The sequence below is a fragment of the Ambystoma mexicanum genome, chromosome 6q (genome assembly GCF_040938575.1).
Source record: "Ambystoma mexicanum isolate Mex_15411 chromosome 6q, UKY_AmexF1_1, whole genome shotgun sequence".
In the NCBI taxonomy this organism is placed as follows: Eukaryota; Metazoa; Chordata; class Amphibia; order Caudata; family Ambystomatidae; genus Ambystoma; species Ambystoma mexicanum.
In genome coordinates, this window is record NC_090937.1 from 939,535,810 (window position 1) to 939,563,668 (window position 27,859).

Here is a 27,859-nt window from a genome sequence, read left to right on the forward strand (position 1 = left end):
TCCATTCCCCCACGCACACACCGATCAATCTTCCTCCTGATGTCCATAATCACATCCTTCCTATCAGCATCCCCTGCCACAAAAATAGAAGTACCTTCCTTACAGTATTGGATGGTGTGCCTGAAGGATATTTAGTGGAATGTGTCTGCTAATATTGTAGCACTCAACCTTACCTCTAAACACTTGGTACTTACATGTTTCCATCTGGGTATCAAGGACTGACCGTCTGTGCAGAGCGTGCGTTCATTGCTCCTGGCTGGGCAAGAACAGTTTTCTGACAGCTTTGCTGGAGCATGGTCGGCACGCTTCGCAACGGTAAGTCTATTCGACCTATTCAGGTGGTAAAAGAAAACATATTCTTTGGCTAAACCTGTCTTTGTGTTTAATATGGGTAACCTTCAGACTGGAGGCTATTCGCCTGAACCTTCACAGAAAGATGCATCAAACGGTGTCAATGAATTTAGTGATCAATTACCACCAGGGAAGTGTAAGACAACCAATACAGGTGTGGTTCTTACACCACAGGTGGAAGTGAATATAGGGGATAGAAGGAGAAACTCAGGCCCAACCTCGGTCCCATCCCTGAAGAGTATATTAAGTGTACAGGAAAATCTGGGTAGCTACTCTTTGGGATAAACAGAGGAGGGAGTCAAACTGAAAACAGGGTCTAACACCTCACTTTTGGCACCAGTAGTACTTGCAGAACTAGATGGAAGGGTCCGTTTGTCAACAGGGCCATCAACTCCTGCTATGCCTATAGCAGGGGGTTTTGATAACGTACACTTGCATGAAGCCACTGATGAAGCATCTCTTTTTTTCCCCCGCCTAACTCCACTTTTGGTTAGCAATTTTTCGGCACCAACTTTGGGGCAAAGGAAAAAGGGCCATCTAATAGGGATATAGAGGGGCTGGGTAGCCAGGCCGACAGCCCTTTAAAAGCCTCCAGCCCCACCTCCACCACTTCCCCTATACAATTTCAGACATTCGGCACAACTGATCCTCTCATTGGCCCGCTTTTTGAAGGCATTAATCCGGAGGACACAGCCTCAACATATGCCACATTCCCAGTGCCAACAGGGATCCTAAATCTCCTGGACAAGGGCCACGAGCGGACCCACATTGATATCCAGGAACTTAGATCCTTGATAATAGTTAATACAGAGAAAACCTGTAAATTGGAGGGTTATCTTCTGGCTATGGAGAGATGTGTTTTGATGGTGGGGCAAGGTAAAGCGCAAAGCCGAATGTAATACCATGATCAGAACTCGCAAACGGAATGTGAGATAGTGGCTTGTCCCAAATCCTATGCAGAGGTTCTTATAAAAGGGAACAATGACTCAAGTACTGCCCACCATACTGAGCAGTGTGGCAGAACTTAAATTACTGGTGTCTACAAATGGTACCCAGATCAAAAATCTGGAGGAGAACATCGGAGTAGTGCAATTAAACTTTACAAGATTAGAAGAAAAGCTGGTAATTGGCTACAGTTTCTCTGACGCCCCACATACAGCCACTAATACAGTTAGCCCCTCGGCACTCCTAAGGGCACTGGAGGAAGGAAGGGATGCTTACGGGGATGAAAGTGATCCAGGGCGGGGGACTCTTCCACAGAATGTGCAAATACCAGTAATCAACCCATCTCCCGCAGGGAGAATAAAATGAGGGCCAGGGCAATCAGGCGTAGAGCTGCCAGGGTGCATAGTTCTATTAAAAATCCCGACAAAAAAGCAAGAATTTACTTACCCTAAAAATTACCAACACCAATATAAAAGATATATGCGGTCTTTCCGTCGAAGGTGGCATTGATCAGTCACAACTGGACGAGGAAAGTAAAAAAGCCCTAGAACTGAAAGAACTGGGGACCCCTAAAAAAATTACTCGGCTTTAGTCAATGACCAGGGCCAGCGGCCATTGGAGCCCCCAGACCAGAAGAAGGGCAAATATGGGGAAGCCTCCGATACCCTGACGGAGGCTATGAACCATAAGGGACGCACTCAAACACTTAAACAAAAAAAGAAATGATTAAAAAAAATGTACCAATAAGAGAAGAGGGTCAAACGGGCAGAAAGCCCCCTCAGGGCCTCAAATATTGTAATGACGCTCAGTCCTTCTTAAAAAAACACCATAAACAAAATAAAAAACAAAACAAATATCGAGTACGAATGATAACACTGACAGTAAGCTTTTTTTTTTACACCTAAAGATAATCAGGGTAGTGGAGAGGAAAATACGGGTATATTACCCGCCACACACTCCATACTCCCTAAACAAGTGTTGAGAAATCTTATCCATGCACCGCAAGAGAAGGCCGAGGTTGCTGGGTTACCAATGGGAGGCAAATACCCCTTAAACGGTGGGTAGGCCATCACTGCAGGGGAACCCCACGCCAAAGTAGCTCCTATGAGAAGGAGCGGGGAGGGGGATCTGACAACGCCTTCGGCAGCCACTCTGGTCCCAAGTGAAGATATTAAAATCCTGGTAAAACAGGCTGTTGAGAATTTATTCGAAGATTCCAGCAGCCAGGGTGTTAGATTTCCGGTCTCTTATAATTGGACCGAAGCAAGGCACCCTCATATTGAGAAAAACGACAACACAGAAGGGCCTTCTAAGGCTACTCAAGTATTTGGGCCTCCGCAAGATGTTGTGATAGAAAAACATCAAATTGAGCCACCGACCATGACTGGGCTGGGTCATGAACAACATAACCCGATTAACAGATCCTATAATTTTACGAGGTAGGGGGGCACAAGCAAAGCACAGTCAGCTATGCTTAATTATGAAACACATCCTAATGAGGGACTTGCAGCATGGCTCAAGTTATCCTGCCTTGATCCCTCGAAATTTAAGCAAATCTATGTGTGAACAACAAGAAATGAGAAATTTTCCTGAAAGAAACAATGTCCACCCTACCAAACAATGTGAGAATCTGGCACGTGCTGTGCACTCGACAGAAGGGGATAATTGTAAATCCGACAGGGCCGACACAAAGGTTTTTGGCAACGACCCACAGAAAGAAGGGGAGAATTGTCAAGGTCCTGTATACCAAATAGGGGGAGAGAATCGCAGTTCCAATAGACCGATTAAACGAGCCTTAAACAACAAGATGCCCAGAGTGGACTGGAGAACACCCCATTCAACTGACTGCCCCAGCATTATGTTATACTTTATGCTTCCACACAGCGGTCCTGTGTCATTCAATCACCTTAGAGTTTTATCCCTCTTCAGTGAAATACCAAGACTCTCCATGATTTCATCGGGTGACAAACTGGTTGACTTCATCCATCCACTGAGGTTTGACTATGTAAGACTCGTATTCTACTCCGAGGCTATCATGGAACTAGTAGTTTCGGAAATTGATTCCCTCCACTGCTTCGGCTTTGATCTTTAATCATTTAATAATAAATTGATTAGCCGAGGGGTTGAGGTAGAGTGTAGCTGTTCGTCAGATGCTACCTCATATTTACACTCAAAGAAGACTGAGGGGGTAACTACACAAATTTCAACTTCTGAAACGGATTTAAAATGGCTGGCACAATCATTGAGTGAATCACTAGCCAAAATTCAAGCTCCAAATGTGAAACCATAGACTACCTCAACATATACAGTTGTATCTTGGAACTCCCATGGAAATAAAGCTCTTAGGTTGGCGTCTGATAGCATTAGTCATCTAATTGAAGCAAGCATTTTTTGTCTCCAAGAGACATGGGCAGTCTCTCCTCTTGTGTTGGACGGCTACTGTATGCATCAAGTGCTAGCAGTAAAAAAATCTAGAGGGAGACCCGCGGGAGGCATGCTTATTGCTATTAGAAATTCGTTGCCCTTCACGTGTCTTAAGCATTTTTCACCTCATAAGGGCTGCATTGCCATGCTGTTGCATTTCCCCCTCCCTGTTCCATTCAGGCAACTGCTGATAGTTAACGTTTATTGGAGTCTGGAGCTGAATATAAAGGAATTTATTGACCTGATCGATGGTATCATACAGGAATGCCAAATGTTGTGTAAAGTTTTGAATATCATGCTCCTGGGTGATTTTAATTCTGAAGCAGGTCTGTGCTCCAAGGGGGTACCAGGAGAGTTGATTCTTTGTCCCAAAAATGATGGCTCCTCTAGAAAACAAGTGCAGGGGTTACAGTGGAATCATTTTATGATGAGTTTGGGCTTAAGCTGTGTAAATGACTGCTTGTGTAAGGATGTTTCCTGCTACACCTGGACAAATGGATTTGAGTTCTCCACTATAGATTATATTTTTGTAAACATGCATCTATTTAACTGCATTTCCGATTTCACAATATTACCTTCTTGGGTTAGTGATCATAGTGTCCTTAAATTGACCTTTCAGGCGCAAACTGTGGCTGCTTCTAAGGATGTATATCCATTGACAATGGAGCCTAACATTGCTGGGAACAGAATCAACTGGCATTGTGAGAATATTGAGAAAGTAAATAAGGTCTTTTTCCAGGATTACGATAAATATGGTTGTGAAAAAACAAACAAAAAAAAAAAACAGCATGTACACCCACGGGGAATTCAACAACTATGTAAGGGATCAGGAGGCCCAAGAAACAGGGTCCTTCTCATACACACGTTTTTGATCCCACTATGGATCTACTCAAAAAAAGAGGAATCGTGAAATGATTCGTCATCTAGTAAAACTGCTGTATACTCCGAAACTAGAGGAAGTGATAAAAAAGGTAAAAAACAAATGGAAAACTAAAGCGCGAACACTAAAAGCAAAAATCTTTCAACAGGATGCAGAAAGAATATTGGAGGCATTATCCAAAACCAATGAGAAATTTTTGGGCCCTGGTTAATGGGAGAGGCGAAAGCCAAGCTAGAGAACATGGAATGTGCATTTTCTCGGTGGTTTGGGAAGGGCACATTGGCTCTTTATATTGTCCACCTACTACCAATTGGCCAGTGCCGGCATATCTCCTCGCATGTCAATGGAATTTCCCTTTTACACTGTTGGATATACAAAGACATATCCAAATGCTCGTCTTCGCGGGCACCAGGGCCAAACATGCTCGCCAACGTAGTGTTTAAGGGTAATCCGAATCTATGGGCTAAGATTCTGTTTCTTCTGTTTAAGGACATTGTTATATCTAGGGTATTTCCGACAAGCTGGCATTTGTTCTATATAAAAAGGGCGACAGGTCTATACCATCCAGTTATAGAGCCATCGCCCTTTTGGACGCATGGATGGATGGAGAGGCAGTATTATCTCCCCAGCAATTTGGCATTTGGAAAACAGTGGGCACGGATGCTGAGGGCCTTCTCTTGTCTATTATGCAGCAACAGAGCAGGTCAAGAGGCAGCCAACCAATATAATTGGCGTCAATCGATTTGAGTTCTGCTTTTGATTTAGTAAATAGAGACACATTGTGGAGCAAACTATATGCCCTAGACATGCCCGCACAGCTCTTATCTATCTATTATCTATTACCTCCACGCTGAAACTAAAATTAGGGTCTGACTTAATACGGAGGGAACCTTCTCGGAGGACATTTATACAAGTAACGGTCTTAGACAGGGATGCATATTTGCGCCAACTATTTTTAATTTGTATTTATCCGATGTTGGACCGGTTTTGGAAGATGCGTCCTTTGCTGCTCCTAAAGTGGAGGGTACTAAGTTTGTCTGGACCACATATGCCGATGTGCTACTCTTTGACCTGACTCCTATAGGTTTACAGCGTGTGCTGTCCTCTAAGAAATATACCGTTGTAAACTCATTAGCTATTAACCGTACTAAAACCATCATGCGACTAAGCTACAAGAAATGTGCAATTAGATTTGCTTGGTTTTTAGATCACGTCAAACTATCAATATGCCATGCCTTTCGCTACCTAGGTTACCCCATTTTTGAGTTTGTAACCAGGGCAAACATATGTACTTTTTTGGATAAGAAAATCACACCATTGATTTCCCAATTGCGTAAAATTGATAATAAATGTGGAACATTTTCAATGCTACCGTGTCTGGAAGTGTACCGTAACAAGACGATTGCCCAGTTTTGTTATGGGATGGAATTGGCTCCTACCTGGTTTAGAAGCAAATTTGCCAAATATGAGGCACGTATGTTGAGGTCTTTGGTCTGGTACCTTCCGAAGTGCATCCCACTTGCAGCAATATGCTATGAACCTGGGCCATTTTCATTATTAAGTATAATTGTGTGGCGTAGAGTATCGCTATACAGGAAATTGCTTGTGGGCAAGAATTCCACTTTGTATGGAATTATGGGACGGTCCCTGGCAGCGGGCGAGGACTCGTCCAAGGTATTACGGGAACTGGAAAGGGAGGCTCAGGAATCCCTTGCAGAAGTTGGGGTCTCCAAAGAATTACTTCTTAATTATCCTATGAAGGTTAAGAGGCTCCTGCAGCATGCCGATTGGAATTTGACGACCAGTGTAAAACACAGCAAAAAACTGTATGCACATTTGGCACACAATAACAAAAAAATGGGCACTACAGAACCTTATTTCATAAAATTCCCAAACAAAATGCTTAGACAGGAATTTATGAGATTTCGTTTTAATGTTCTGGCGACGGGTCAAATTGTGAGTATAAGGCAAGGTCTGCACGCTGCAACTGCGGAATGCAGATTCTGTAATTTAGATTCCAGGGATGTAACACTGGAGCACCTGCTGACGCAATGTGCGGGACTTAGACTAGCACGTATTGAATATTTTCTTAAATATGTGCCCAACCCAGAATGTTAATCTTGAAGCACTTTGGATGGATATGCTACATGGCTCCAGAGTCAAATTGCAACAGGCGGTGTTGCGCTTTCTAAAAACCAAATGTTAACTCTTAGGATGAGGGATGTTCACTAATTAGATCGCTATGGTAGAATCTGGTTTTAGGATTTAAGCCTTATTGAGAAATGTAACATGAAATACCATGGGAGAAGAAAAGTTATGTTTTATGCCTCAACTGTAAACTCTTGTTGAAGAACATCTAAAAGGATAAAGCTGTTAAGTCTTATTGAGATATGTAATGTGAAACATCATGGGCGAAGAAAAGTTATGTACTTGCTTTTTAATTGTAATTTTATGATGAAGAAAGTGTAAGGATATTATGCGTGTCTTTTCTAATTATGTTCAATGTGTATTAGATTTTATATAGTGAAATTTATATGTAATTTTACTTGAGACTTCTATTTTTGTAGAGGTTACTGTGTAGCCAAAACAAATAATATTACAAAAAAATAAGATGTATAGACTGCTTGGTTACAATCTGAATAATTAGAATACATCGCTCTAGAATAGTATCTGTGCTAATTAAATTTCTTGGTCAGGGGTATAAATTTCAACTTGCACGTTCCAACCGAGCCATTAAAGCCACTTGCCACTTAATTCTATGTATACACCCAGTACACCATTTCTCACTAGTCAAGAGTAAATTAACAATAGCCAATGGCTAGGGGAGAGTGCACATTTTGTACCTTGCTCCTGCTACAATGAAGCACAGGCCCTCCAATCCACATCCAAGCTGTTCCGTAGGCGTGAGTGGATCACAAGCTAGTACAAATTAGGTTCCTAGATTTAAGTCATTAGCTGTACTGAAAGTAAATTTATTCAATGGACCAAATCACTGGATGGGGGCTAAACGTAATGCCCCATCTAAGAGTGCCACAGCTATGATTGCCATGAATAGTATCACATGATCAAGCAGTGGCCCAAAAACCAGGCTGTAAAGCAAACCATACAAATGAATGAAGATGTATAGTAACACAGCATAACAATAGCTCCAGCATAGCAAAGTAGGTGGGTATTGTAAAGAAAGTCCCCACTGTCACTCAGCACGCTACCTGGAACTAGGAAGAAAGCATGAGGCAATGTGTAAAAAGGACACCTGTAGATACCAACTGAAAATAAGCCAAAAGCAGAGGAAAGTTTGTTTGAGGCTGGGAAAGGGGAGCCCCCTGGTAGTCTCGCAAGCAACACAGTGGCATCTTCAAAGATCAGAAAAAAGAGAATGGTGTCGTTATAATTTAAAGGAGTCTTGCTCAGGGGTCAAGTCCTAAAATTTAAAGTGGAGGGACTCGTCGCCAGAAATTAGCAGATCAAGGTGAACTATGCACATTTCATTAAATTGGCTTTGCATAACCACCCAAATTGCACAGGACGATTGGCATTTGCCTTTCATAAAATCAACACACACACAAAATCAAGAGAAGATATTTTCTTCTAATAATGTTTTTGAAAACGTTAAAAGGTGTGCATGTTTTAAACTCCAAGAACCAATAGAAATGATTTCCCTGTGTACACTCGACTTCAGCCCTGGTCTTGCTGGAAACAAAGCAAATTTGAGACTCTAGTCCTGCAATCTCAGCTTCACTTGGGCAAATTTGCAAAGCACACCCGTCACAAAGATGCAAAGTCAAGATAGATGGAAATCGGAGTCTCTGTCCTGAAGGTCCCTCAATACCCTGGGGCTCTACTCAAATTTAAGTCACAATCTTGATAGTTGAGCATTTACGTAATGATTGGGAGGCGGGTTGGCCTTGTTTCAGGGGGTGCCAATTAACTGTGATTTTGAACACATTCCTTCAGTAGGCTTCAATAAAAGTGTCCCTATTAGTGATGATGTTGATTCTCGTAGTCCTAAATTTCAAACGCTGGTCTGCGAGCAGGCTTCCAAACAATCATTCATCACTTTGTAACCCATTTTCTCCAGATAATTGTACACCGTACCCCACTAATGCTCCAGTACCCTTATTCTGTTGCTCCGTCAGTCCTGGCTTGGAGCCCTTCTAGTTTGAACTTAAGCAAAGCTCCCTTTCACCTGAGAGTAACTGCCATGTCAAGCACCAGAGGGGAGCCACTACATCACAGATGACGGAAACATGAAAGAGGTGCTTTAAGGCGCAGCTGTAACCATCACCTTAATGAACTCCACTCTGGTCTACTCATCTCCCTATGCCATAAATCAAAGGGCAGAGTATTGAAGAGGAGCAAAACAACTGTCACACGAAACTTGCTACACAGGACACTGTTCAGGGTATCCAAAGTGTGCTGGAGATATAATTCCATTTGGTGGCAAGGCTACCCAATCAACCACTAGACCATTGCAGAATATGCCACTGATTGGCAAGGAGACATCTCCCATTAAAGATCAGACTGCCGAGGATACAGGTAGACAACAGCTCTGGAGACCTCAGAGACTTCAATGGCTATCTTGGGGTCTGTAGATCCTGGGACACCTCCATAAAGGTTGCTGGCGATGGTTAGTTTTCAGATGACAGTTCATTTCTTCCCAATGTATCCCATGAAGGTGGTCAGGCTGCAGTCATTCAAGCAACAACAAACAGCCCCCTACAGCCCCCAGCCAAGGCCGAGGTTGTCTGGTGTGTTGCCTGCTTCCGGTTTGGGTTGTTCAAGGGTCATTACAGGCTTTGAAGTATCCAAAGCTCATCACAGGCTACATCCTGGCTTGTATTTGTAGCAAGTCCTATGGGTTCAGACTTTCTGCAAGCCCTCCTAGTTCTGCTTCTACTATTCAATGAGCCCCCCCTGGCTCGACGTTTCAATGTGTCCTCTGGTTTCAGAGTTTTAGTGAGTCCCCCTGGTTCCAACACACACAGAGTTACCAGACTTTGTCATGATTGCGCACAGAGGGGTGGGAGGGTGTGTGAATTTGTTTCCCACTCTTTTTCCAAATTGCCTGCATTTGGTTGCCATTTCCCAGGTGTAACCTGTCTCTGAATATCTGGCAAGATTGCGACTGCGTCTGCCGTTCAACCTGTGGACCACAATCAGACACATTTCCTCTCTGAAACAGTTTGTCTTATGGACACAATCCACATCTGTAGATCATGTTTGTGGAGTGTAATCTTCAATGTTTGAGACCATATTGCTACTCATTTTTTAGGAAATACAGGTTGCCTAAGTGACAAGGTTGGCGATGGGAGATGAGGCCTTGGTAAATACACAAAATAATGCCTCAGATGTCGGCATCATAAAGCAGGATCCTTCACACCCAGTTGCTAAATGCTAGCTTTGCCATGTTGCTGTGTGCAGAACTGGGAGTACCCTGAGCTCTGTGTGCAGGTCAGTTTCTAGGTATCCTGTGTCAAGACCAAAGAGGCATTCAACTGGAGCCTTTTATGCCTGTGGTGCAAAGATGCATTGGCCAGGAGCATTATGGACGATGGATGATGATTATAAAGGTGCAGCATTGGGTGCTTTGTTGTCCTTTAGGATGGCTATTCACTTGCTGTGTGCAAGTAACTTATTTGGTAAAAGTATAGTATTTTTGAGTGTAGAGGTTGAAAAGGTTAGCACAGTTGGGTTAATGGAGAGCTTGGTGGGCAACTTGGAGTAGCCATGGAAAGTTTGCATAGTGAAGGTGATGGGACAAGAGATGTGGTTCCCTTGAAGTGGTGAGGTGGCGGAAGAGCATTACTTTAAGAAATGATTCAAGGCTCAGGTGGTGGGTAGCTTGTCTTGTTCTCCAGGCTGGAGTGTAGGTTGGCATAAAATGCAAACGGTTTCCGGTTGCTGGAGGGCTTTTACTTGAGTAGGCATTGAAAAGACAAGTTTTAATTGTTTCCCCGACGCTAAGGTGGTCCTAAATTTTGCGGCTTTCCATTAAAAGTGTTAGAGTTTGTCCACAATGTTGAAGAAAGCCGATCGTCCATGCCTCCTCTGTGCAGCATGTGGACTCTAGAAGTATGTGGTCACTGGATCCTAGGTGTCCATGTTTGGTACTGGTGATCTTTGCTCAGAAGAATACTGTTCCATACCCTCAAAGAGCTCTGTTGGCAATTCAGAGTGCTTTGAATGTTTTTCTTTTAACTGTTAAGCAGTAATGAAGGGTTTCTGCAGGATATCAGTTTTGAGGAATGTGGTTGTTGGCGATAGTATACAGCTGTCAGTATTAGGTCAATGGCCAAATCAGAGCCAAGGGGAACTGCAGGACTAATCTTTTATCACTGCCTTCTCTCGCTACCCCTCGCACATCACTCCCCCATCCTCAGAAATGGCCGCTTCAGACAACTCCATTTTTATTTCCTCTCCATTATGGAGTAACACACAGATGAAGGCACGATGTAGGTTTCATCACATTTTATTCTTGGCTCTCTGAAGTAAATGTGTGGTTAGGAAAACCCCCAAGAGCAGCCCTTGTCACAGCTCCAACCACCTTTTCACTCTAGAACAAGCAGCCTTCTAGAAACTCGCTGTGTTGCACACCACTTGAGGTGCCAAAATGTAAGAATAGTCCAATAAAAAACATCTCCCCTTCAGAAATTGGTGTGCACACACACCAGACACTGCCCTGTATGCAATACCTCAAAGCCAGTCTGCCCTTGTTTCAGACTGTACCATCAACAGTGACCAGAGCTTTCTTGAACACTAGCACCACCCTCTGTGGGCTCCATAATCTGCATGTACGCTTAGGGATCATTTATTTATTTATTTATTGGATATTTGTAAGGCGCCTATATAAGAAATGGTGTTTCAATACACCACAAGACAGAAACGGACGGGGGGGAACAAGGAAGAAAGATACAATAACGGTCCTACTAGGTCTTTTGACATTCGGGTCATGCAAGTGCATAACAACAAGTGTGAGGGAGAGAGGGGTGGGGTTGAGTGCGCAAAAGCAAAGTGCTAAGGTGGGCAGGGAAAAGCATGGTAAAGAGGAGCCGGTGCAAGTGCTAGGTAAGGCAAGAGACAAGGAATACTGTGGCGTGGGTCCACATGCTAAGTGCGAAGAAGAGGGTGGATTGTGCAGGGGGTGGTGGGGGTGCAGCCCAGTAAAACGCATAAGGAACCAGGCAGCCAGTCACTGCGGCAGAGGAGTTAGCAGGGGAGGGGGAGATCCGGCTGAAGTCTGAGAGGAGCAAGGAGATCATTCCAGAGGGAGGCTCCTGCAGAGGAGAGAGATCTACCCCCCCCCCCCCACTCTCTGCTTAGAGAAGCATCTGATCTGCAGAGAATTGTAACTAGCAGAACAAAGGGCTCTAGCAGGAGATATTTAGGGGGAGAGAGATAGATGTAGCGGGTCCCCAGACAGCCTTGTTGATGCAGAGGGTCTTGAAATCGATCCTAGCAGCAACCGGTAGCCAGTGGAGAGACATCAGGGATGGAGAGATGTAGTCCCTGGGTTTGAGGCCAGGGATAAGTCTTGCAGTCCTGTTCTGGATTAGTTGAAGGGGGCAAAGGGAGGATAAAGGAAGAGACTGTTGCAGTAGTCAAGCCTAGAGAGAACTAGAGCTCTGGAGACATTGGAGTTTCTGGGGGAAGGTGAGGAAAGAGAGAATGCCTCTGAAGAGGTGCAGTTGATAGTGGGCCTTCTTGGCAAGGTCTGTGATGTGAGGAGAGGGAGGAATCAAAGATGACACCAATATTTTTAGCCTCACAAGATGGGGAGGGGACCCATAGAGGGCTGCCAGGAGAGGTGTGAGCTGGGGTCCCGATGAGAAGGATCTCAGTCTTACTGGCATTAAGGCAGAGGTCATTGGCAGCACACCATGACTGAAAAGCAGACAGAGTCAGGGTTGAGAGTGGAGAAAGATGAGTAAGTAGAGGGAAACTTGAAGGAGAGCTGTGTGTCGTCTGCATAACACTGGAAGTGAGGAGAGAAGGAGGAGATCAGGTGGGCCAAAGGGGCAAGGTAGATGTTGAAAAGCCAGGGCAAGTGCATACAGCCTAGAGGGACACTGCAAGAGGAGAGAGTTATAAGCGAGAGAAAAGGGACCCGTTGAACCTGGGAAGGATGTCAGAGAGGAAGGGGGGTCCACCAATCCAGTGCTAGTCCTCTGATGCCAAGGGTGTCACAGAGCCGATTTGTAAGGGTGGCATGATTGACTGTGTCAAAGGCAGAGGAAAGATCCAGAAGGATAAGAACGGAAGGAGAGTTGGAATCGAGATTTGAGAGCAGGTCTTCACAGGTGTTCAGCAGAGCAGTTTACATGCCTCTGGCAGCTCTGACGCCAGACTGGTGGTCGTGGAGACAACCACCAGATTCAGTGTGTTGGATCAGTTGGAAGATGGCCAGTTTCTCCAGGACTTTGCCCAGGAAGGGGGTGGCAGGAGGGTTCGACAGAAGGCTTTTTGACCATGCCTCCCTTCCTCATATGGACAAGCGCCCCCTTACAAAATTGCTCTATCTTGGCACTCTTGAGCAGATCATACCTCTCCATCACATCAGTTTTGTTTTGAACTATCCTTCTAAGATTCTACAAAGCGTGCTCCCCCAACCATGGGGGACACTGCTGTATGAGGTTTCCTACTTCGCTACACCTTGTATGGAAAATATCCCTTGGTGGCATGCAGTGCTAACCTGTATGCATATACTCTCTTCTCTACTTCCACCTCCCAACTATTGGCAGCTCGAGGGACATCCTGACAGCTTGCATAGATGAACAGTTAACCCATTCTACAACCCCATTCATTCCAGTATGGCATAATGTCCTATGATGCAGAAACCTCACACCTTGCAAAAAGGACTCCACAATCATCAAGGTTAACTGCCTAGCACCCCGCCCCGGTCCCCACAGGCAGAACGCCAAGAAATACTTATTGGAGAGCAACTCCTCCACCCAAATGTTTGACCACAATGGTACCTAACCGCATAACAGTTATGTTTACCGCATAGGTTGCTCAAAGAGAGTCTTTACTCAAGAACTCACACCCACAACAACATTAACATGTATAACACACACGGTAAGGAACGTTATTAATCAGCTAAATTCTTTCCTAGGCCACACATGGCCCAGTACCCAAACCAGCAACAACTAACGCATACTATATCCCTCTCTATTCTCCTCTTCATCCTTGGTGCCGCATACCAATTTGACATGGCCGTTTACATATTTTCAACATTGTAACTTAAAAACTCTCAAAGGTATATTACCTTACTCATAATGCATTGTTCAAATTCTTTTTCACTCACAACTATGACACTCATGTAATATGTTCATTCCTTTTGTCATGCGGTTTCTGTCACTATCACCACATCTCATCTGTGCACCAATATGTCAACACAATCAAATGCAACACTGAACACAGGACAATTCACCTTGGTTTTTCACTAGTTTAATGTTCACAGACCATTATGAATATATTATGTAAACTCGCCACAGCCTTGAAAAAGACCCATGTGAGGTAGAAACATGTGTCGGCTTTAAGTCTGTAATAAATCACTGTGATACCCTAGAAACAAGTGACAAGACTCCTCATTTATTGCTCGACAAGGCACAACCAATACTACCAGTATTCCAGCACCCAGGTGAACAGGCTTTTTACCATAAACCCACTCAGTACACAATGCACACACCCTCCGACATCATCATCATCATCATCTATCCCAGGCCACCAGTATTGCCTTCCAAGTCTCCCTATAGTCTTTGTCATTCTTAGCTGTCCCTTGTTTCCCACCTCAAGTCCTTTTGCAGACACAAACGGGGACACCACCTTTATACAAGTATCCATTGTACACACCCAATTCTTCCCAGACCTTGCAAGTCTTGCTCCAAAACGTCACTCACACAGGCTCCCTTTCAAGTCTGCATCTTCCTGAAAGCTCTCTCCATCTTCCTTACTGACAACCAAACACCTGAAAGACTTGGTCATACCCCACACTAAACCCCTCCTCTTGGCAGTCTGGGACAGGAAACCAACTGCTACATTCTCCTTCTAGTGTATATGCTCAATTGAAGTCATGTCACTGCAATGAGTCGACCCATTGCATTATTTTGCGTTTTATCCCTTCCAGGTCTATAGCCATGAATACCCCCACAGGGGCCTTGTGATCAGCATGCATTTGAAATGTTTGTCCCCAGATAAATGCATGGAACTTACTCACAGAACACATCACAAGCCTCCTTTTCAATAACGGAGTACCTTGTTTCGGCCTCTTCCAGGGTTCGAGTGGCAAACACCACTTTTCTATCCACACCATTCTGGTTCTGTAGAAGTACGGCCCCCAAACAAGATACACTAGCGTTGGCCATGACCCAGGTTTCCGCACTGCATGTCAAAATGGGAAAGTGTGGGAGCACTTGCTATTCCTCTCTTGACGTATTCAAACTTCTTTTTGCACTCATTCGACCAACTTAATTCTAGGCCCTTCTTATGCCAACATCTGTTCGCAAAGTGATTGACAACTTTACCATAGTACACCACCAATACCAGAAATTACATTACAACTTGTCCGTCCTTGTGACTGACGAAATTGAGACTAGTTCCTTTTTCGTCTCCATCCCGGCTGCACTCCACTTGAGAATCTAGAACCTAATACTACTAGGATGGGCATTAACAAATGTAAGACAAGTGTAATACAACACCATCCCACAATCTCTCTCTGTAGCTCCAAGTCGAAAGATTGTCCACACTTTGCACACTTAGAAAACACACAGACAGGAAGACGGATAACTGGAGAATCCCCTCATTTGCCTAACTGCAAGAGATTCAAGGAGGCATTAATCGATGGTTTTGAGAAAGAACCCCCCCCTTCATGAGAAAATACAGATCCTGATGTTTCCTTCATAGTAATCAAGTGGTCAGGTAGAAATCAGCGTTGTGTATGCCTGGCAAAGGTGGTGTGACAAGCTCCTAGGTCTTTGTCAGGGACAGAACTGTGTTTCAGGCATCTGGGTTTGGGTCCTAAATCCCTGGTCAAATCCCTGGTCATTTGTTCTAGAAATAAGCTCTAGTGATTACAACAGGAAGCAAGTGCAAGGTCCAAGACACCACATTCTTTAGATAATAAGCCTTGTGAGAGTGGATGGCCAAAAAGACGGGAGAGAATTTGCAGGAAAAATAAAAACAAACATTTAATGTATTATTCTACATATACAAATAACCCCACTTTGTAGTAAAAACAAATCTATCAAAAACATAAAAACTGCAGAATGTGCTTCAGTTTGCCGGTCTTGATTAAAGTACCTTGTATGGCAAAAACTGACTTTATATAGATATAGGATACCGTTTTTAGTATTTTGCATGAGAAGGAATCGACTTTTGGGCCAATCCCCTACATCAGGCTGGAGGATCAATACATTTCTTCAACATTTCAAAAGTAGTTCTAACATACTTATTTACATTGGAAAATTAAAAAGTGGAAAGACAATCTCACTGTGAAAAGACTGTTCCCCAATATAATATCCAACGTTCATTTTGAAAGCTGTTCCATGTTATACAGTAGTCTTGCCCATGTCTTTTGTGAAGAGGGGAGTGCTAAGAGTCCATTGCCAATCATGGAACAACACAAATGTTTCTAATGTGAATTTAAAGAAAGAACTGTTGCCGATACAAAATCACATTTGTGAGGGTTCATGAGCATTTTTTGATCCAAGAGTCGAGAGCTATGTCAATTAAAATCATGGTCAAATAGTTGCAGAAACCTGTTGGACATCTGTCCCCATCCCCCAGTCTCTAATCACCAGTTTCTCCAAGTAGGTCTTGCAGCTAAACCTCAGTCCACTTATATTTGTCTTCAAGACACTGTTTAATTGTGGAGTGCATCCCAATGTCTTGTGCAGTGTTGCTCAGTTCCACCGATGACTTTCATAACTGCACCCAAACGTCTGTACTGAAATAATTTGTTTCACCTTTGCATGTTTTGTTTGCAACGGTGCCTCAAGTCTGGTAAAGAATATAGCTCTCTTAATTTTGTTGTCCTATTTGCACGTGCATGACAAAGTCATAACCCTCAGTTCATGTGACCCCCAACGTCACTAAGCATCTTGTGAGAGGTCAGAACCGAGAGACGGATACAAAGTTGTATGTTCTCAAACTTAGATATTTTATTAAAATAAAAGGGTTTGGAAAAACAAGTAAACTATCTTTGTGTCCAAAACCTATCTGACCCTCACACTAAAAATGAACAAAGTATGCAAGGTAAATGCCCGTTTTAAACTTCGAAAAAGAAGTGCAAAAACAAAGAATATAAATTCAACAGAACAATACTTGTATACAGGGGACAGTTCTCTTCCACTGAATTGTTTCAGGTATGAAATGTTCAGTACAAACAATAGTTCCTTAGGAGTGGTAGAAATGTCCATTTCATATAACACCTCCTTAAGATGAAAAAAGGCAGATCTAGGATGCCATGAGGCCCAGAAAATACAGAAAGGCTGAGGCTTGTTGGAAGTAGGTTAGCCTCTGCAGGATGCTCGACTCCCTGAAGTTCAGGGAGATGCCTAAACTGTGGACGAACGGACAGGTGCAGTGCCTGTAGTCCGATGTCTGGTCTGGGTGTGAGCCAGTTGTCCAAGTGGGGAAAATGTGAATCTCTCCTCCCCAAACCCCCAAGACATGCAGCCACCACAGCTAACAGCTTGTAACGCCATTGGGACAGAGGAAAGCTGAAGGCCAGGGCCCTGAACTGGTAATGGGTGCCCGAACCCCAAACCTCAGGTACTTCAGTGCTAATGGATCAGCACATGGAAGTTGGCGTCCTGAAAGTACTGTGACTCCAGCTAATCCTGCAGTTCCAGAGCCTGTAACAAAGGGGCCATCCTGACATTTGTCATTGGGCAGGTAAAAATTTGGTACCAAAGTATGGAGGGAGAACCAGCTTTTCCCTCCCTCTGTGACAGTTCTATGGAATCCTTTGCAAGGAGTTTTCTAATCTCCTCCATCAGGTGGGAGTCCAGACGAGAGGATAGTGGGTTGTGCACTGGATGGAGAGAAGGTAGTAGCCCTTCCAGATAATCTGTACGGCCCTAGTATTGGAGGTGTTGTACTTATACTCCTTGATGTACAGGTACAACCTTCCTCCCACTAGAGAGGAGTGGGCAAATACCAACTCAGACAGGTTGCAAGGGGACAGTGGCCAACTCTTTAAGCAGCCCCGCATCTACCCTGAAGGAGCAAACACTGCTGTTCCTGTTTGTGGAGCAAGGGGTGCGGGCACATGAACTCTGCCATGGTGGCCAAAGGAGAGAAAGCTCCTATGGGGATGATCCTTAGGAGTCCCGTTTGAAGATTTGGCTGAGGACTTGAGAGGTGTTAAACTAATCAGCATAGCACCCAAAAGAGTGGTCACCATTGAATGGCAGGTGATATGCTCGTTCCAGTTGCTTTTTGGCAAGGTCCTCATCCACATCAGGAGTCGAAATAAGTTCTCTCAGGCAACCATCACAGGGGATGCAACTGCTGGATTAAAAGGCAAAAGATTCATGTTTGTGGGAACTTGGTAGAGAATTTCAGTGAGGTGAAAATAGCGCACACTCTTCGATGGTGCCACAAATTCTGGGATTTTAAGGACTTTGGTAATAGTTTTTTTGGGAGAGATGCATGAGGCTTGCCAAAACTGAATTGGAGAGACATGTCCAGACCACTAGCATCCTGAAGATCATACACTTAAGTAGTAAGGGCTTCTGCCTGCATAGAAAATTCCTGGGGAAAGTCTTTAAAACTCTCTAAATTCCAAGGACACCACACTATAAAGGACATGATCACTCTAGTCATCCAAGATCTCTCCCATTTTGGAAAAGTATTAGGCTTGAGAAACGAGAAAAGTTGCTCCCACTGGATGGAGCCGGATTTGTGGAAGCGGACTCTGGAATGCATGCGCCAGAAGGCATAGCCACAGGGTGGTGGAGGGGAGCACTCTTCATAACAGAAGCCAGAACCAAGCCAGTAGGCCTGCAGTTGCAATCCAATGAGATAACTTTGCAAACTTGTCTAAGCGCAGCGTGCCCTAGCACTGCTGCAGGGATCAAAGACATGGCATCCGGACCTTGGATAAGATATCATTCATATGCTGCCTGAATTCATCATCATAATCCATGTTCATTTCAGAACAAATATTTCCATAAAATACACAGCATAAAACACAGCAGCGTTAAAACATTACAGCAACATTTAAAATGCATGCTGCACCATTGCAGCTATTCCTAACATAATATATGTCAAAAAGACCCAAGCTACACACTTTGAATTAACCGTAAGCAGGTATCAGGGGCAGGAGGACACTGGTTAAAATACATCAGTCTTAAAATCACTAAAATTATTCTTCTAATATGCAAATATGCAGGGCAAACTAGTACAAGTGCAGCAAGTCTTCCTTTGGTTGGTTGGATAATGGGCTGCTAGTGTTATCTGGCCGGTCATTCCATTTTGCAGCAATGGCTTTCAATGGCAAGCTATTAAAGCGTGCCCTCATAATTAGCCAACTATCAAAATTTGTATTGCTCCATGTTAGATAGACTTGCAAAATGTCTGGATTAGAGATGACAGCAGGTCTACGATTTGAATTGATTAAAGACTCTCTGGACTCACGTGCGTCCTTACGTTGAGAAATTAAAAGTGATTTATATTGCTGCTGCAATTGTTTAGCCATTATAGAAGCTGAAGACAAAAATGCTTGTGCCTTCATTTTCATTAGGCTATTTTTTATATGTTGAAGCCATGTGATTCTGAGGGCCTGACTCTTTCAGCAGTTCTCCAATATTATTTTGTGCGAGTATTGCCCTATGGTTAGCCCAAATCCATAGCCAGTGCATGACTGGTTCTAATTGCAGTTGGGCTTCTAAATGGCGCTAACCTAGCTCTGCGTATGTCACATAATTAGACGCCGATCTCGGGAGGCTCACAAAGCTTCTTAAAGACATTGTTCTCCATGATTTGTAGCTTGGTAGCATTACCAAAACCCCATAACGAAGCACCATATTTGACTGCTGCTTTTGCTTGTGTACAATACACCTTAAGTATCAAATCTAGGGGCTGACATTTACACATAGCCATAAAACGATACACTCACCCTCCAACTGTTTTATTCTTCGTATCCGTTTCGTGATCGGACTATCCCCCGTCCGTTCTGGAGAAAAACAATACCCCAAGTAATCAAATTCCCCAGACCTCGGGATGATATTCCCCTTGCTTATCATCTTGGGCATTTTCATTATTTTCTTGCCCCTACAACAAGCCTACACAGCAGCAGATTTCTGTTTATTAAAATTCAAATCCAAACTATTCATAAAGCACGCAAAGTGCATACATTTTTGCAAGGCCCGAGTGTGCGTGCAACAAGTACCACGTCATATGCATGGGGTAAGGCCATTGACCCAAGCCTAAGGAAACCTGCATCCAATTTCACCAGTGCACTGTATAAACCAATTATATACAGTGAAAATAGTAATGGAGCTAACACACATCCCTCATGAACTCCAGAAGAGATGGGGAACCGCCTGAATTCCTCCCCCACTGCTCCTCTGGTATCTAAGTGATGGTGACTCCTCATGTAACTTTGCTATTCCTGGAGCAGAAGGGACCCCACCTCTTTTTGGAGCAGGAGGAGGAAGAGGAGAAAGGGCACCGCTTTGAATTTTGACTGGACGACACAAACCTTCTTTGGGGCTTTTTTCTTTCTGGTACCCATCCTGAGAGCAATGGTCTCCCATTGACTCTCAGTGAACCTGGTCCTCTTAGAGGAAGCTTCCAGAGCTGAATAATTGGAAGGGGTGCTTTTCTCACCCTTATGATGAAGTGTAACATTTTGCGGCACACACCCCGTGGGCTTTGGAGTTCATGAATTGGCATGATTCCCAGTCATTCCTAAAGGGTTCCTCCCCAAAGCAAAGTCCAACCATATGGGGGGAGGGGCGGCTCAATTAGACATCTCCTGTGCACAATTCCTGCAGGGCTTGAAGCCCATCTTCGGAGGATATGGCAGAACTCAATATACAATTCAAAATGTATGCTGCTCATGAATGGCACCAGCAGAGTGCACAGATGAGATACATTACTCAACGTAATCCTATTTCTGATGCTTGTATCTGCTTAGATCACATGCTGTGCATAGACCGACATCTAGTGGAAGCTGCGGAGTATTACAGTTTGTTTTTCGAAACTCGAAAATGGGCGTCGACCTAGGCCGTGCCAGTAATACTATCCCTAGTGTGACGTCCACTGTACCCATGATCCCTCACGCGTTTAGGACCCTCAGATTGTATTTTTTCTGACATGAGGTAGCATGAGGAGTAGCGCGAGTGCAGAGTATCCAAGCAGATAGATAGCTAAGACTACAAGCATCCATTCGCCTTCTCTCAGAGGGGAGGAAGGGCAGGCACATGTGAATCTAAGCAGATACAAGCATCAGAAATACGATTACGGTGAGTAATGTATCTCTTCTGAGGCTTGTGGAATCTGCTTAGATCACATGCTGTGCATAGACTAAGAGCAGTGTTAAAAGAAGGAGCTGGGATGTGAGAAGGGTCATGAGCTAACAGATGCCTTAGAACCGCTTGTCCCACTTGAGTATCGGTCTTGGAATGAGTGTCAATGCAGTAGTGCTGAGTAAAAGTGTGAATAGAGCTCCATGTAGCTGCTTTGCAAATGGTGTCAAGGGGTACATTTGCAATGAAAGCCAGAGGGGCCCCAGTACCTCTTGTAGAGTGGGCCCTTGGCGTAAAAGGCAGTGGCCCTCATTACGACCCTGGCGGAGAGGGTTTTACGCCGGAGTAGTGCATGGCGTACCTTTCCGCCTGACTACGAGTTCCCATAGCACCATGGTGATTTTTACGCCTGCTTTTTGCAGGCGGTAAAATCCATGGCGCTAAGGGACCTTGTTGTTAATTACGCCACCGTAATTTACGGTGGCGTAATTAACACCTTCCGCACTCCCATTATACCCTATGGGGCAAGAATGGGAATGGGGAAGGGTAAAATGGGGATTGGGGACTTACCGCCCCGCCAAGGTCGGCATGGGGCGGTAAGTCCGCCAACCACCTTGGCGGAGTTGGCAGCTTAGCGCCATGGACCATGGTGCAAATTGCACCATGGTTCTCCGCCAGGGTCGTAATGAGGCCCAGTGTCTTTTCTGAAAGGGAGTAACACAGCTGGATACATCTGACTATCCATTTTGAGATGGCACCTTTAGAGACGCGATCTCCCTCTCTGCCTGTAGCTACGGAGACGAACAGTTGGTCTGTCTTTCTTAGCGGTCTGGTCTTGTCTACGTAGTAGAGGACCGCTCTTTGCACATCTAATGTGTGTAGTTTCACCTCAGCAGAGCTTTTGGGTTCTTGGAAGGCCGGTAGCTCAATGGACTGGTTAACATGGAATTTTGAAATTAACTTAGGTGAGAACCTAGGGTGAGTTCGTAGAACCAGTTTATCCTTATGAACAGTAAAGAAAGGATCCTGCACTGACGTAATGGCTACTAAGAAGGCAGTTTTATAAGTCAGGTGTTTGAGACTAGCTTTATGCATGGGTTCGAAGGGGGGCCCCATGAGTTTAGCAAGCACCACATAAAGGTCCCACCCTGGTGGTGGGTTAGAAATTGGAGGGTGGAGTCTCTTCACCCCTTCCATAAAGGCTTTGACAACTGCCACCTTCCACCATGAAACCTTGTTATGGGAGGTGGTGTAGACTGACAGCGCTGCCAGGTGTACTTTGAGTGAATTGCATCCAGTAAGTGGAGCATATAGGTGACAATATGGGAAGGAGTGCAATCAACTGGGTTGATTTGTTTATTCTGGCACCAGATGACAAATCTTTTCCACTTATCAGTGTCTTGTATTCGGTTTCCTTGATTCTTTTAGGATTTCCATGCATCTCAGTGGTAGATTGAGATAGACAAACTATGACTTCAGGAGCCATGCTGCCAAGTTCATCGAGTTGGGATGAGGATGAACTGTTTGTCCTCCGTGCTGGGAGAGTAGGTTGTGCCAGCACGGGAGCTTGATGGGTTTGCACACCGCCAGCCTGCGCAGGTGTGGGAACCACGGTTGTCTCGCCCACATGGGAGCAACTAGGATGAGCGACATCGATTCCCTGTGCATCTTGTTGACCACCATCCTCATGAGAGGGGTTGATGGAAAAGCGTAGGCAAACATCCCTGACCAGTTCATCCATAGGACGTTCCCCTTGGAGCCTGGCCGGGGGCACCTGGATGCGAATCCTGGGCATTGTCTGTTTTCGATTGTGGCGAATAGGTCTATAGTGGGGAAAACCCACTGTGAGAAGAGGTCTCCTACGACTTCTTCGTGTAGACACCATTCGTGTTCTTCTGGGAGGGGATCTCAGCTCAAAGCGTCTGCTAGTGAATTGAGATCCCCTGGAACATGTTGAGATGACAGGTAAATGTTCCGCCCGAGTGCCCATGTCCAAATTTTCTGGGCAAGCCTGGACAGATTTGGCGAACAAGTGCCCCCCTGTTTTATGTAAAACATTGCTGTCGTGCTGTCTGTTAAGATCTGCACCGACAGGTTCAATAGGTGGGGGTCGAACGCTCATAGCGCTCCAAAGACTGCCAGAAGCTCTAGCAGGTTGATGTGATTCTTGGCCACTGTGTGAGACCAGAGACCCTGAGCTGTGTGGTGAAGGAGGTGTGCTCCCCACCCCGACAGGGACGCGTCTGTAGTGACTACAGCCTGTATCTCTGGATCGTAAAAGGGTTTCCCTTTTGACAGGTTCTCTCTTGTCCACCAGCGAAGACTCTGTACTAGTGTTGGCGAAACGACCACTAGATCGTCCCACTGACCACTGTTTCGCCAACCATTCCTGCATGGGTCGCATGCGCAGGCGTGCGTGGGGAACCAGGTAAATACATGACGCCATCATGCCTAGCAAACATCGCTTTGCGAACCCTTATCTGGTGACCGGACTGATATTGAGGAATTTGCAGTAATAGATTCCGAATTCTTTCCTCTGATGGAAAGGCCAACCCCTCTTGAGTGTTTAGGACAGCTCTTAGGAACTGTTTGTAGGTGCTTGGCACCAGGCTTGATTTTGTCTCGTTGATTGAGAAGCCCAATTCGAAGAGGAGGTCGATCATTCTTTGGATGTTGGATCTGCAAATTACTGGGGTCTCACCCGTGATGAGCCAGTCGTCCAGTTAAGGGTACACTGGGATTGCCTCCCTGCGTAGGTGCGCCGCCAGTACCTTGGTGAATACCCTTGGAGCCGAGGCTATACTGAAGGGCAGCACCTTGAACTGGTAGTGCTGACTGTCCACTTTGAAGTGCATGAATCTTCTGTGCGCTGGGAACATGGAAATATGAAAATAGGCATCTTTCATGTCCAATCTCCAATCTGCCATCTCCTATTTTTAGAAGGGAGATTACCTCTTGGAGTGTAGTTATGCAAAATTTTTGAGGCTTGACATACTTGTTTGCAGGGCATAAGTCTAATACTGGGCGCATTGTCAGATCTTTTTTTGGCACAAGGAAGTAAGTTGAATAAATACCCTTGTTCACCTGATTGCCTGGGACGAGTTCTATCGGGTCCTTTGCAAGAAGATTGACTATTTCCTCGAGGAGGATCTTTTGGTGGTACAAGGAGTGTATTTTCTGTCTTGGAGGGTGGTTGCGGGGGCGTTCCAACAGTTTGATGCAGTATCCCGCGGACACTGTGGACAGCGCCCATCTGTCCGAGGTGATCCCTTCCCATGCGTGGGTGAAGGTGGAAATGCGCCCCCCAACTGGGGATGCATGGGAAAGGACCCTGAGCGGAGCGTAACTGTTTGTTGGGAGGCGTACCGCCTCTATGGGGGCTGCCTCTCCCTCTACCACGGCCCCTCTTGTTACCTCTGGCGTAACTCTGGGTAGTCTTTCGGTTGCCTCCCCACGATGTACCTTGCCCTTGTGAGTAATTAGAGCCTCTCTGGGAATTGTGGCCGCGTGAGCGACGAAAATTATTATTCCCTCTTTGGTTCGTGGGTTTATTAGTTAATTGTCCAAGGGACCTTAGGGTATCATTATCTTCTTTGGCTGTTTTGAGTGCCTCTTCTATTGCTTTCCCAAACAAGACATTTGGTTCCACCGGCATGTCGATAAGAGTGGCCTGGGTCTCGGGTTTGAACCCTGACTGTCTCAGCCAAGCGTGTCTCTTGATGATCGTGCTCTCTGCGATGAGCCGGCCTGCATGGTCTGCTGTGTCAAAAGTCGTCTTGAGATTGCACCCGGACACCGATCTACCCTCAGACGCAATCTGGGGCAACTGGCCCTTTAGCGGTTCTGGTGCGGAGGCAATGACAGCAGCTACTTTCTCCCATTGGTGACAATTATAACTTTCCAGCAGAGTGGTGGTATTAGCAATTCTTGCCTGGTAAGCAGAAGTGGAGGCCACTTTCCTTCCTAGCCCATATATCCTTTTGCTCTCCTTGTCTGGGGGAGCTTCGGATGATGCTAGAGGTGTCCCCGCCCTTTTCCTGGTGGTAGTAACTACCAATGAGTTGGGCTTAAGCTGACCCCTTCTATTCTGGGGTTGACTGCCCGGGTGAGATTAGGGGTGAGGAGGGAGGGGTCAATTCTGCGTTGAATGGACTTCAGAATTGGTATGGCTTGGGCAATGGACTTTTTATCCCCCACGATTTCCTCTGCAAAGTCCCTGTCCTCTTGAGCCCCTTGAGTGTCTATCTGAAAGTGCTCTGCAGTTCTACCTAAGACCTCATTTAGTACTGGCTGATTATCCACAGGTGAATCGTTGACTGGTGGATGTTTGGGAATGGGCGAGTCGAGATTATAGGCCTCTGCCTCGTCTTCCTCCTCCTCATCCTGGTCCTCGCTGTCTCCGTAATAATCGACTCCTGCCTGGTCGTCCAGTATTTGCATGTCTGGATCTTCAGCATACTGATAAGATAAAGTAGTGAGTGGGTCTAAAATCAGGCCCTGGGCTGGAGACTCATTACGGGGTTTTTTACTAGGAGGCAGAGGGTCTTTGGAGCCGGAAGGAGTAGAGATGGCGGGGGTATTCTGATAACTGTGGAAATAATCAGGGTTTTTTCTCGTAAAAGTTAGCCATGAAAGGCATTCTCATCACTCTGTCGATGTCTTCAGAGCTCCATTCCTTGGAACTGGGAATGAACACCTCTTGCTGAGGTTCCTCTTCTATTCCCATATCCTGTGGAGTGGGAGGGACAACTTTAGGCCTAGTGACTGGGTCAGGGGTCTTTGACTTTTCAGAAGACTTATGTTTACTCTTCTGAACTACTTGTTCAGGTACTTTTCTCCGTTTCTCCCCTTTTCCCTGTGTAGAAGCAGGTTTCCCTGACTCCTTGTGTTTTTCTGATTCTTTCGACGTCAGGCGCAGAGAATCGGAGGTGGGTAGACTAGACTCTGTAGTTTTAGAGTGGCTGCGTCGAGACTCGGAGGCAGACTTGGAAACGACTGCTGGCGCCGACTTTAAACGTGCTGCTTTGGGGTAGAGGTCGGATTAGTCTTCTGACGACCATACCTCTGACTTTTGGAAGCAAGGCACCCTTAGCAATCGTAGACTGTTGCTGTGTGTCATGAGGCGATCTCGACCTGTAACGCCCAGAGGACACCGATTCTGCGGACCGCTTTCTTTGTGCCTTTTTCTTCCGATCACTCGCCACGTGTGTCTAGTCTTGGGTGGGGTTTGTGTGCTTAGGTGCAGTTGTGTGGGTAGCGCTTGTGTCGCCGGGTGTGGTCCCCATAACTGCCCCGCCGGACAATCCTCTGAGGTCGGGGACTAGCGCTTGGGCGTCTACCGACGCCCCTGTGCCCTCGCCGTCCGATACGGCAGCGTTGCTGCCATCACTGAAGAAACCCACCGCCTCCATGGCCTAGAGCTGCATGGCGTAATGGGCCCAACGTTTAGTTGAGCGGTCCTTTAGTGTTTTAGCTTTAAAGAGCTTACAGGCTCTGCAATTTGCTTCGGGGTGGCAGACAGAGGTTACAGGTGTTATGCTCATCTACCTAAGGGAACTTACGGTTGCACTTGGGGCAGAATTTAAATGGAGTACTCTCCATATGTTACTATAGGGCAGCGGGCGAGTGTATGTAGGAAAATAAATGAGTATGTCCACCCCCCACTCTCCCTACTTGCAGGGCCGAGGCCCAAAGTCCGTCGTGCAGTCTCGACGGCTGTTCGTTCTTCCGTACCGGCGTCAATCTTTGGAGTCTCGACGTGGGATAAGAGGAACGGGAATTTTTTGGTAAATATTTAACAAATGGCTACAAGCCAGGGCACTCCACAACTATGCTTCTGACAAGTATGGTGGAAAAAAACAATCTGTGGGTCCTACACGCATGAGGGATCATGGGTACAGTGGACGTCACACTAGGGATAGTATTACTGGCACACCCTAGGTCGACGCCCATTTTCGGGTTTCGAAAAACAAACTGTAATACTCCGCAGCTTCCACTAGATGTCGGTCTATGCACAGCATGTGATCTAAGCAGATTCCACAAGCTTCAGAAATAATGATATGATATGATAGGTTATTTATAATGTGCTTAATACTGAGAGGTTTCTAAGCGCAGACCTAGGGATCGAACCTGTGTTGCTCCAAGTCATCTTGCTTCCAAGGCGAGCACGTTGCCCCTGAGCTATCTGCCCCGAGACAAAGTTCACATTCAGCACAGAGCAGAGTCGACTGGTGACTGCAAAAGTTTTAGAAGAAAGTGTATGCTGGAAAAGATATACTGGAAAAGATACTTAGGATGAGGAATCTGTGGGAGGAAGGTATCCATTAGTAAGTATAGAGTTTGCAGTACATTCTGCATGCAAATAGGCCCTGTTATGCACATGTAAACCTACCATAGCTTCCAGTTGCATTAGCACAGATAACCGCCCCAAAAAATCCTGGAACATGCTGATGGATTCTGGCAATAACTTTCTGGCAAGAAGCAGTTGGATCTGTTCCTGATCTCATATATTCCACTGCTTGGTAGCTAATAAAAAAAAAAAGAATGCACATTATTTTACTCCGCTGTTGTGTTGGTTGAACCTAGCTACAATGCAAACCTAGTAACAATAGGGGAGTGATTTGGAAAAAATAATATCAACTTAATATCAATACCATCTACAGAAGGTAGATCTTTCACTGTTGATAAATAATGTTCACAACCTAAATCGTGCTAGACAATCAACACGGACAGTGTGGTCAATAGAGGAACAGTGCTGAACTGGTATTGGAATTTTAAAACTAGGACC

General features: G+C 45.3%; 1 protein-coding gene across 2 annotated transcripts in view; it reads right to left on the reverse strand.

The window, feature by feature from the left end:
• The window catches only part of AGA (aspartylglucosaminidase), a 339,637-nt gene that overhangs the window by 48,736 nt on the left and 263,042 nt on the right, over positions 1 to 27,859 (reverse strand). For both annotated transcript variants that reach the window (XM_069631452.1, XM_069631451.1), the window contains one exon: positions 27,464 to 27,597. In XM_069631452.1, coding sequence (XP_069487553.1) covers positions 27,464 to 27,597 — 134 coding nt within the window. The remainder of the gene's footprint in view (positions 1 to 27,463; positions 27,598 to 27,859) is intronic.